General features: G+C 43.6%; 1 protein-coding gene across 2 annotated transcripts in view; it reads right to left on the minus strand.

Moving 5' to 3' along the window:
* Nucleotides 1-12379, minus strand: part of GUCY2C (guanylate cyclase 2C) — a 489600-nt gene that overhangs the window by 136876 nt on the left and 340345 nt on the right. For both annotated transcript variants that reach the window (XM_085601431.1, XM_085601430.1), the window contains one exon: nucleotides 10826-10914. In XM_085601431.1, coding sequence (XP_085457557.1) covers nucleotides 10826-10914 — 89 coding nt within the window. The remainder of the gene's footprint in view (nucleotides 1-10825; nucleotides 10915-12379) is intronic.

A 12379-nucleotide genomic window follows, 5' to 3' on the forward strand; every position in this document is an offset into this window, starting at 1 on the left:
AGTCCCTCCTAGGTGCGTTATTTACTGAAGAAACAGCTGCCTCAGAACCGCAGATATAGAGAGGAAACATTAGTCTGCTTGAGTCCCCCTCAAGCTCATTACTCTCCTGTGGGCAAAATAAAAGCAGAGCAGTGTGTAGTCTCTCGCAATCAGGACATGCATCTATGTCTACGCTGCATGCAGAGTGTCTAATCCCGTTATGTCTCATCCTACCTGGTGAGCGAAGCCCTCATCCAACTTACTTCGTCAAGGACACTGCACCGCCGTTACACCTCGTAGAACACATCGTCTGCCGTCGGAGATGTTTGTGCGACTGCCGTATCTCTTAAGTAGGGCATTTCCCTCTCGTTAATGGGTTGTTCTATCCCATTACGTGTGTTCTCTATGATTAGAGTAAGGGATGCTGGGTTGTTTGATGACGTGTGTGAGGTTGAAGTACAGGACTTCTGGGTAGTGTAGTTCAGTTAAATCATGTTGTGGGTGTTCTTGTCCCCTCGTGTTTGTTATTGAGACAATCTTGGCATTTCTAAACTGATCAGAAAGGTCATGGAAGGTTATTGCATTCAATTTGTGGTAGTCTATATAAGGGCAATATTCTCCTGCTGGCAAAGTTGATTATTGAATGAATCATTTTCCAGATAGTCCTCCAAATACTGCTGCAAATCTTTCTCTTCCTTCATGATTAAAGGGTCGATTCTTGACTTCTGGACTAAGTCAATAAATTAAACATTTTCCAGATGGGGTGAAACACAATCAGGTCCCTTCTTTCTGAAAACATAGTAAGTCTTTATATGCAACAGGTAGTAGGTGAATATTGACCCTTTTCAATTCTTCCAATGATTCTGGCTTGCTTAGTTGTGCCTGAAGTGCAAAACAAGGTAATCTAAGTTACTTCATGGTCTCTGGCTGAGGGTGGCAATGAGTCTGATGTATCTGAAAAAAACCATATCTGTGGTCACAGGCACTCTATCTGGGGGTTACGAAGACTTAACCATGTTGTCTCATCCCTAGGACTACAGAAACAGCTAAGCACTGATAATACCAAATGGTAAAGATTCAGGTGTCCATTTTACATCACCTTAAGCAGTGGTTTTCTTTCAAGATGGATATCACCGAAAATTAGAGGGGTACCAACTGTCCTTTTATGGTATTCTTCCTCCAACATTTGGAAGGTGAAGAAGCTTCTGAAAGTTCTGGTCCATGAAGCACCCTGAAATCTCACAAGGGTACTACTCGGTGCTGTTTGTAACAACCGTATGAAATGAGCTGTTTTGTGAGCACACTGTTCTTTTAATGATATGCTTAACTTACATAATCATCCTCATTTCAGGAGTATAGATAGTCCTGTCTTATCACGTTGATCCTTTTCTTCCACCGTGAGAGGTTTGCGTTTGTTACCAATCTGAATTGGTTCCTCTGCACACAGAGCTATATCTGTATTTACATTTTTGCAGGCTGCGGTGTCTCGGCTATGATTCAATTTGAAGGTCAAATCAAATAATTCTTTAGTCATAGTGGGTCAATTAACCATCAGGGCTAGAATGTCCTTCAATTAGTCTCTCAGCACTTGGTAAAAATCTCCAGCAGCAGTAGCTTTATCTTTTGATGAAACCTTAGATACAAATTGCTGAAAACTAATAATTTGGGACACTAATTCCTTATTGACTGGTTTTAGAGGCAGTAAACTAGTATGATAGCCGGTGTAATCTGGCACTTTCTATAGAAGAGATTGAAGGTCAGAATTTGACGGCCATGGGCTATGCGCCAGAATTTAAAGGGTGGCAGAAGCATTTGCATCTGTTGGTTAGATAGGATCGATCACCTTCACTGTGTCATTCGAGAGATATGATGTAACTGGCACTGTGTGAAAAAAGCTTCAAACAAAATCAGATCACCTAAATATTTATATGGTGGGGCGAAAAGGATGTTACGCATGAAGGACCCACCACTTGTGTGATACATGGATTTATGTCTCTTAAATTGTCCATTAAACCAGTAGATATAGAGAAAGTCTTTTCTGCTAAATTGGAAGGACAAATCCTGTTGAGGGAACACACATTAATTGATTCAATAAAATGGCTTGTTCGTGCCGGGTAGTAGTAAATTCCTCCTGGGAATATTCCTCTTAATCCTAAAAGGTTCCCTTGCCTCACTCAGAGGTGCTGAAAGTGTTTCCCATGGTACAGCCACAGCCAGCTATGCTGTCAGAAACACCCTTATGGACACACAACCTGCAGCTGACATGGTTGGCCTTCCAATGGCTCATGAGCCATGTTTTTTTCTATGTGTGACAGCCTTGTGCTATGAGGGTGTGTAATGTTTAAGCAAGTGTGATCTCGCATAAACACCATGATTTTCATTTGCAGGATCCTTGGTTCGATCAGAAAATATCTCACAGGAACTGTAAAACTGGATGTATAGCAAGTTGGCATGATCTAAATTTGTATAATTTCACAACTATATAGAGTACCACAACTACTAAAAGCTTATGAACCTGAGCACACTGCAATAATGAGACAGAAACCTTATAAGACATTGATAATTTACTTACAGAACATCTCTGCAGATGGGGGCCAGTGAGGACTCCATGAACCAGCATCAATTTGGCCAGGAGAGGTGCCGTCGCTTGCCTTGCCACACCCCGCCTGTCACTCCAAGCACTCAAAAGTGCTCCAGCCCTTCCACGGCACAGGAAAAGTTATGGAATCTTGTCACAGCTTGGGGCTAGTGGGGACTCCATAACCCACCACCAACTGTGCTAAGCGATGGCCATCGCTTGCCCTGCCATGCCCCGCCTGCTGCTTTAAGTGCTCAAAAGTGCTCCAGCTCTTCTGTGGCATGGGAAAACTTACAGAATCTTGCCACAGCTCAGGCCAGTGAGGACTCCCTAACCCAGCACCAACTGTGCCAGGAGAGGCACAGTCAATTGCCCTCCCTTGCCCCGCCTGCCACTCAAAGGTGCTCCAGCCCTCCCATGGTGCGGGACTACCCCGCACCAAGAGCGGGTCCTTCTTCACCTGTCATCACCCAGAAGAGGCTGGGCTGGGTCACCCCTCTGATAACAACTCAATCGGAAAGATATGTGGGACTGTACCAATGTTGTTGGTGCAAAATCGTAGTGCTCAATCTCTGGTGGACCTCTTGCCTGTTGTATTCCTGGTTCCATATTTAATTCTGAGCTGGACAACTAATTTATGTTTCTATCTTATAAAAAATGGGGAAAAGAAATGCACCTGAATCTGCTATGGGGGCTTCACTTTCAAAGAGACCAATCACATCCACTAGCAATAGCAATGCTCTAAAAGAAATCGACGACTTGATTGAGGAAATTGAGTCAATTTTAAATCCTGCACCCTCCTCATCATCAGCATTACCAAGCGCTCAAGGAATACTCTAGCCAGAATCTTTACGAAGCATTGGGCGAAATTGCGCAATTTGGTCGACCCCTAGGCAGGTAAGCCAAAAACTTTTACAAATGGTTGTGTAGTAACTGCTCCTCTTCAAATAGAAACTGGCCCTGGTGATCCGACTGTAAAGACGGTTCCTTATGAACTGGCTATCTTCTGCACTAATCGGTATCTCTTTTGGATGCAGAGGAATCCGAGACCCCATGCCAGTCCCCATGCCACTCAAATCTCTCCAGAGACCTCTTGACTCCCCTTAATAACACAGGCCATCTTCCTTTAGTGGTCTCAGACATTGTCAAGCTTGTGAATGTCCTTTCCTAATCTCCCTCCTGTCCCTTTTAAGGGACAGTTCAGCTGCCAACAAGATCTAGTGTTACAAGTTGTTGAAATACACATTGCGTGCTCTTTGGCTCCCACGCAAAACATTTCACAGTCTCACGCCATGTTATTTGGTATATCAGTCCGCCTTCCAGGAAGTGCATTCATTGGATTGCATCAGGAACTATTTTACATCTGAAATGTACACTCAATTATCACGTTGTTTGTCACTTTCAGTTCTTTATCCCCTGTATACCTTCTATGCTACTTTTATTCTAAGCGTAGGCAAAAGCAATCAAACAAGCTACCTTTGCATACATTGCCAAATAAAAGACAAAACTATTGTCTTTGGCAATGCTTGTTCTGTTTCTCTCCAGCTTACCATTATCTACCCTTTCCTCGTGTAATTTTATACCATTCCTTATATTATTTTCTTGCTTTTTTCTTTCTTTTTCTCTCTTCACACCTCATTTAACCCCTGTATCTCTGCCTCTCCTCTCTTCGCCTCTCGGGTTTTGGATTGCTCTTCTCAAACTAGTAGATTCACTTCCTACTCTGCCCCAGAATTCAGAATGCGGCTAAGACAGAAAGAGATAACCACTAATGAACATCCACTAAAAATGCAGGTTTTTCACTAGATTGCCAAACCGAAAACGAAGCCAATGATAAAGATGTGAGCAGCGATATTTCTATGCTATTGGGGGGGTATTGTTTACTTTAACACACCACAGAACGGCCACTGAAGCTGCTGCACTATGTTGCGTTAGAGAAAGCAGGACTGAGATGTGGCGCTTTCTTGCTCTCTACCTGACACTGGTGCACAATTAAGCTGCCGAGCCCCACATACACACACAGGTTTCTGCATTGTGTCTAGTATGCGTTTTGTACTGGAAGGGTACCCTGCAAGCACAAAATATTGTGCCTAGACAAACTTTAAAAAACGTTTCCAACTTTGGCTGTATGCTGCATAGTGCAGCACACAAGCAAAGCCAGAAAAACATTTTTCGTTTTTGACATCTGCCTCAGAAAGGATTTATTTTTCACACAAAGCCCTGCCACCATTGTTAGTAGGATAGTATTTCTTTCAAAACCCGAGCTTAGTTGCATGATAACACCCATGGAATGCCCTGTTGACCAAAGCAACGCAAAGCCACACAAAGTGCCTCTTTGCATTACTTTCAGGCAGCTTTAATGCACAAAGCACGTTTTGCGGTGGAAAGTAAATCCCAAATAAACAATTTGTACCAGTGTGGGTTAATTTTGTGATGCACAAAATGTTAGTAAATCTGCCCCGTAATTTTATACTTCTTGCTGCAGTTGGTTAGTCACATGGCAATAAGGGCTCTGTTGATTGAATATTTAATGTCCTCCGGTCTCTAAATGAGGCAGGCGGACCAAGAGTTTGAAAGGCGAGAATTGGAGGGCAAGGTATGACAGATTACCCTAGCTTCCAAACTATAAATCTGGTCCTTCATTTGTTCTTTTTAGCCTTGCAACAGCATCATATCAAGGAGCAGGTGCTTTCTTGGGGTACGCAAACCTTCCTAGGGTCCTTAAAACCCACATTAAACAGTGCAGAAATCGTTTTTTCATACTGGGCCCAGTAGAACTGAAGGATTTTCCTCAGTTGTTTTGCCTGTAAATGTTCAAAAGCCCTATTGACCACAGACCGGTAACAAAGAACTCACCAGTCCGTGAGCAACGCTGCCCTGCTGGATATTTGGTAGCTAGTGACAGGACTTCACAGCTAGAACTGAAGCAGCAAGGCATGTTCTCCCAAGAGAGAGAACTCCCTTCTGATGTGTATTAGAAAAAGACACTTTTGTGGGGCAAGGGATTTATAGCTTTTGTTATCAGCAGCGGCTCCTCCTCTAAGACGGTCAGGCCAATCGCAACGCTGCATTGCATTGTGATTGGTTCAGGGGAGCCGGGGAGCCCGGGTGCTTCCTGCTGCCGGACTCTAGACAGGAAGAAGATAAGAAGAGGAGGGAGGAGAGGTGGCGGCTGGCCGTAGCCAGGTAAGTGTTTGTTTTTTTCATTTCTACCCTCCCCGCCTCACCACCCCCAGCAAGTAGGAGACACTGCTGTTTGTTATGCTTGAACTTTTCATCAAACACCATGAACACGGTCACTCACTTGATTGCTTTGCACTAAATTTACCAAGATCCACTAGGGAGGACTAGGACAGACTTTCCAGTGAGTGATCCCTTCACATAGAATTTATCAATGAACCTCTTTGAAGAATTAGCCATTGATATGCAACTGTACACTTTTATGAGTAATCCTCCTTTATCTTTTCTTTGCCTGATCCCAAAAGGTAGTGCATGACCACGCCATGTCAACATAGCTGATTTCTGGTCTCCTGGAGATAGCAAAGTGGTCAACTTTATAGAATAATTCACAGTCTACCAAAAAGTAATCAATTATTGAGCTTATCCCAGCTCAGAAAAAAAGTATATTTGGTAGGCACAGCATCTGGCCCTTGGCCTTTTAGTTCATATAATCTGTTTCATGGTATAATGGCAACCAACTGCGCTCCTCTTCTGTCATTTGGATGATTTAAATCGCAGACGCCGTGCATTCTGGTCCTCTCTGATGACAGTTCTAGATCCCCTGCAATTATTAATATAATATTAAAACTTTCTGGTGGCCCTAAAACAGCTGTGTGCAATTCTTCCCTGGTAGGGATAATCATAGATGTCCACAATAGATGAAGAGGTGTAGATGAAACCCTTGAGAGTACAGGCAAAAACCTTAGCGCCAATAGTGGTACCCTGCTAAGGATGCTGCAATTTTCTGATTAAAAGTATAGAGCCTCCTAAATTGCTCGCACTTTCTTGGCTCACATATCATTTGATGAAGTCTTCAAATCCAAAATTCCCTGTTATCCACATTTCTTAAAGACTGATGACATCAGACTGGAGAATAAAGTCCAACCCGTCTTAATAATCCTGTGTGCGGTTCACCCCAGCAATATTCCAAAATAAAAACTGTTTAGTTAGATTCCAGAAGTGTATGATATATCAACTGTGAGGGGAAAAGAATTCAAACCCATAGACTGACGCATCATTTCATATTTTGCGGCTACGCCACATTGGGCAAAAAAAGCATGTGCTCATTCACCAAACTCACAGTTCTACCACCCCATTTAAAGTTGGGGAACAGCGGGCCTCTATCCGTCAGAGCCTCAATAGTTGATAATAGAAATTCTACATCCCAAAGAGCAGTAATTTTGTAAACAATATTTCGCCTATAATATTTATGTCAGACAGTATTTTTCTCCTTGATATTTTGATATATAACTACCTCTGCTGGCTTCACCGGCAAAAACCTTACCTAGCAGTACGAATAAAAATGGCCACAGTGCATTGTCCCTGTTTATACCCTGCACTAATAGCTCCTGATCGGCATTGTGTGGAGATAGCAGGGCTTTTGTGTCCAGAGCAAGGGGAGACCCTTCCCATTCCATCCTTGAACACACATCCATGAATTAGGCTGAAGGTATCACTAGGACAGAGGTAAAGTCCCACCCAGGGCATAGGTAGGGGACTATTCAGGTCCTAGACAAACTCAAAGGATTGATAGTCCCATGGGGTCACCTTGCATGCCTTTTTTCTTGCTGCCGTCTTACTCGAGGCTGAAGCAGTGTGTCATTCTCGAGTTTGGGGACACTGTTTCCCTCGGAGTGTCTGAGGTACCAGGCCACCACAGTGTAACACCATCTATTGAACGAGGATGGGCCTATTGCCCAGATGTTCTAGTACAGGCTCAGTTTCTGAAAGACTCCCATAACCAGCTCCCTCCTCAGGAGCACAAGGCTTGAGCCTTGACATTCTACCATCATATTTGGATCTATCCAGTTCAGGATCTCCACACAAAGTCTCTCACCCAGACTCTCTGACTGTTCCAGATCATTGAGCCCAGACAGATTTCAGGGACATCCTTTCACCTGACAATCACACACCTATTAGTGAGGTCAGGACCTGTCAACCAGAACCAGACCACACTTTCCATACTGTTGCCCCCATCGCCTTTGTTATCTGAAACTAACAATTATACTGTCCACACTATGCCCCGTAAACACTGCCTCCTTAAAGTAGCAACATGAGAATGCAGTTTCATCTTAGGGATTTTTGGGGCCCTGAGTAAGAGAATGTTGGGGCCCCCAGTTTGGAATAACTTAGAGTTTCTTTGCCCATTTTCTGCTAATTGAAGTCCTATGTTACTGAACAATATTGAATTATACATTAAAGGCTGAGATACAGAAATACGCATACATGAGCTCGAGAAATAGTTCACTTTCATGGGGGCCCTGGAAGGTCAGAGCCTTAGGCTATTGCCCACTTTCCCCATGCCTCTATGAGTATGCACAAAAGAGTACACACACTCTGCTAATACTACCCTTCAGTAGCTAATAGTGACCTCGTCACTGCATTCAGCTGTCCATTCTCTCTGTAGGGAGGTACCACTCCACAGTATTAATGACTACTGATACTGGGGAGTCAAAGTGATATAGGCATTAACCTCAGGAACTGGAGGAGGGAAATAGCTTCCCCTATAGTCTTTGCTTTTAATGCAGTTGTTTCTAATCCTGTTATCAACTGCTATGGAGCAGTCAGATTTTTTTAAGAATCTGTAACTTGTTTGTTTCCCCTAAATAAGCGTGCTTGAATTTCCCATTTGTGTAGCACTCTTCCTTCCAAGCATCTAGTTTGGCTTTGATGCCAGCTCTACAGGAGGGGTACATAATCTGTGTGAAATCATGTCTTTGTATTCTGCTTTGTGTACCCACAAAACCCTCGTTGTGTATCTCACAATGCAACACACTCACAATGTAGCAGTTTGCCATACTCAGAAATGTGATTGCAACACCCTCTATTGCAGCAGAGTGAAACAAAATAAATACAACCATGGCTCTACGGTATCGTGGAGTCCCACACCCATGCAGAGGACATATACACAATAAGTACCCCCATTTCTTGTGTCCACTCTCACTAGCTAGATATGAAGCTCTCCCTTTGCTTCTTTCAGGCATTGGCACCCCAATTCTCCCTGAGATGTTGTCTGTCCGGTTTAGGCTGGGAATTTCGAATCCCAAATATCAACGGGTGCAAATATTGTTACGGTAAAATCAAAGGACAAAGGGCCTCATGTAGGTAGCCGAATACCGGTCGGTAACGGCCGATTTTCGGTAATTATACCGTTACCGACCGGTATTTTGGCTTTTGAGATGTAGGGGGCTCATTTCTGCATTCGGTAATTTACCGAATCGGTAAAATTACCGAATCGGTAATTTTACCGATTCGGTAAATTCCGAATACAGAAATGAGATGTAGGGGGAGTGTGTGTGTGTGTTTTGGAGTCGGTATTTACCACCAACTATTAGTTGGTGGTAAATAATGAATGGATGTGTTTAAGCGTTTTAAAGCGCTTAGACGTGTGCAATGTGGCAGACATACATGCCCTTAGGGCATGTATGTGTGCCACATGTGCACACATGGCCGTCTCAGGGGTGCAACAGGGTGTCAATGTGACACCCTGCCACCCTTGCATGTGTTCCCCTAATTACCGAATCGGTATTTACCGATTCGGTAATGAGGCATACCTTCCCATCAATGGGAAGGTATGCCTCATTACCGAATCGGTAAATACCGATTCGGTAATTACCGACTTTTACCGAATCGGTAAATAATACCGACTCATTACCTACATATCATTTACCACTTCATAAATACCGAATCGGTAAAATTCGGTATTTATGAAGTGGTAAATGGGTCCCTACCTACATATGGCCCAAAATATCAAAAAGTTGTTTTCTATGCATGTTCTATACTTAACTCCACATGTATGTAACTTTGTGATATATATATCTTCAAGGCAGGTAGATGTGGAGTTAAGAATAGTAAATCCTTACTTCCTCATAGTACTTACCGTTTGAGATTTTGTCTCTCGATATTGTTGTAACAATATTCTGTGCTGTAGGGATCCGGGAAACAATTGTCTGCTCCAGTAGTGTCCAACACCTACAATGGGGTGTGAAGCAGTAACTCGTGAGATACGCCTTGTCACTCTAAATCACTCAAGTCCACTTCTGTAGTTTGTGGGTAACAAATGATCACTGCCTAGGATAATCAAATGAGTGTGGTAATGGTTGAGGTCTATTGGAAATAATTAACATACAGAGCCTTCCAAGGGTTGCCCAGTAACTCACCAATGCAGATGGTAGCCCTCCGTGATCATTTGCATCACCCACGTACTGCCTTTCAAGGATCTGAGGGTCTCGGTCAAGCAATCCTCTCTATCTGCTACACCTCTTCACCCGCTGAAGATAGGATCCTCAACACAGATTAATCACTCCATCCAACTTTTTAGTCCCACGGATGGTCCAGTCTTTTATGCAGTCCTTTAGATCAGGCGGGGAGCCCTGAATTAACAGGGTAGTCTCCCTCTGGTGGACAATGTCAATGTCAAGCCAATATCAGATCCCTTCCACCCCTGCCAGTCATGGCAGAGCAGGTCTACCCTATGGCAGCACCCTCAAGTGCAGCTCTTCTTTGTTCAGGGATCAGCTCACAACTAACTCAAAACTCCTTGAATCTTCTACCTTAAACCTTTCACACATGCGTACTGCCTGTCCAGAGGTTATAGGCGTCCATCCTTGTCGTCTCTTGCATCAACCTCACTACTTAGAGAAGGTAGATTGATTATTTCATATAATGCCTCCAACGTGTGTCTTGCCTGAAGCTCAACAGACATGGCTCCTGCTGCAGTCCTCGGAAAGTAATATACACACCTGTACATACTTGTAAGGAAGGCAGCCCTACTGATGTAAAATTTCTTAGATTTATGTTGAGCAGACGATTATTCTTTTAAAAAGCAACTAGCTTGTCCATGAGAAGCAAATCCATATTAAAGAAGAGTATCCAAGAGGCCATTTCTCCAGGTTATAACAGGCCTCTGTTGAAGCTTAATATTTCCTATATACTGCTGAAAACTCTACTGGTAGGACACCACAATGATTACAAGTATCTTTAGTTGCTGGTTCAAATCTGCACCTTTTATTCGTCCATTGAAGCCTACTATGCAACTCTGATCCTCACCTCTAGTTCCTCGTTCTGCACCGATTCCATGTTCAGATCTGGTCGAAAAGGAAGGAGATCCTTTGGATGATGAACTCGACACATTTTTTCTAAAGTGATGGGAAAGAAATGGGCTAACATGTTTACTTTTGTTTCACAATTCAAAATACATCTAATTCAGAGGGGTGGAAGCACAATAATAACTGCATGTTGCCGCACCAAAAGGCTTTTACTAAGAAATCATGTTTGGAACCTAAACAAGATGTAGTCTACACTGATTGTCTTTTTTTATGTTCCTTTCTCAATATTGATCTTTAAACTCGAGTGAGAAGTAACCCCCTGTAGGAACCTGGTGACACACTTCATGCGTTCAGCAATTCATATCTACACAAAGGTAACCTCCCAACGCCATCACCTTTTGATGCATGACTTGTCTCTCGCTCAAAGCTTAAGCACCACAACTGACGTCTTGCCTTCCTACATTCCTTGGAAATGTGGCTCTCTACAAACCAGCTGATCTTTGGGAAGGTAAGGAGGTCATTATAATTGTTTGGACAAGAGATAATGACTTTCTGGTATGAAGGCCAAGACGGTCTCTCAGATAAATACGTAGGCATGTATCGACTCATATAGATAAGTAATCAAGTCACAGCCAGTGCTTAATTTGAGCAACTGGCTCTACTTTTGGGGCCCGGCACTTATCTTTCTTCATCAGACATTGACTGGAGCAAGAAAGAGAAAAACACACAAAGCAAAAGACAGAAGGAGAGAAAGACAGAAAAACCATCACAAAGGGAGAAAGCAGCAACTTGCGAGAGCGAGGAAAAGGCCTATCTGTCAGCTAAAATGGTGCCACTGTGTGACACACAATATTGTCTCTCATCACATGGTCTCCAGGTGAGTAGCGGATATCACATGGTGGCAGGGAAAACAAACTGAAAACCACTGTAAATAGTTGTTTTCTCAGTGGTGGCTACCACAGAGTAGCACAGGTGTTGTGGGGGGGACTGAGATTGAAAAATAAATTAAAATAAACTTACCTTGCTGCCGGTCCACTGCCTCGTCTTGCAACGTCCTCTAAAACAGGAAGCACAGGCTACCTCCCCTAAGCCAATCATAACACTGCAGTCCAGCTTTTTCACTGTTCTGAGTGCAGTGGATCGGCGCTCAGATGGGGAATGGCAGCCTGTGCATGTTCTTCACCAGACTGCGCAATGCAGCCTGGTGGGGAACATGCAAAGTGCGCAGGACTGTTTGGCCGGCTGAACCGTCATGCGCACTTAGGTGCCCTCCATTGCTCGTCTTGCTGGCTGTGATGACAGCCAAGCCCCACCCACCCCTAAATGCTGCATGACAAAGGGAAAAAAATGATAATGACGAAGTGTTATTATCATTTTAGTTTTTTTTTCCTACTGTAAAAAATGCAGTAGGGCAGTGCTCCTCCGCCTTAGTGGAGCAGCCGCCACTGGGTTTTCCCAGCTCGTTTTTCAAGGCTTTGAACTGCTGACGTCCATTAAGGGGTGTGAAAACACCCCAGGGCATCGGCACCAGCCTCAGCAAGCTTTTGTTTTTGGG

This window comes from Triturus cristatus, chromosome 4_2, assembly GCF_964204655.1.
Source record: "Triturus cristatus chromosome 4_2, aTriCri1.1, whole genome shotgun sequence".
Lineage (NCBI taxonomy): Eukaryota > Metazoa > Chordata > Amphibia > Caudata > Salamandridae > Triturus > Triturus cristatus.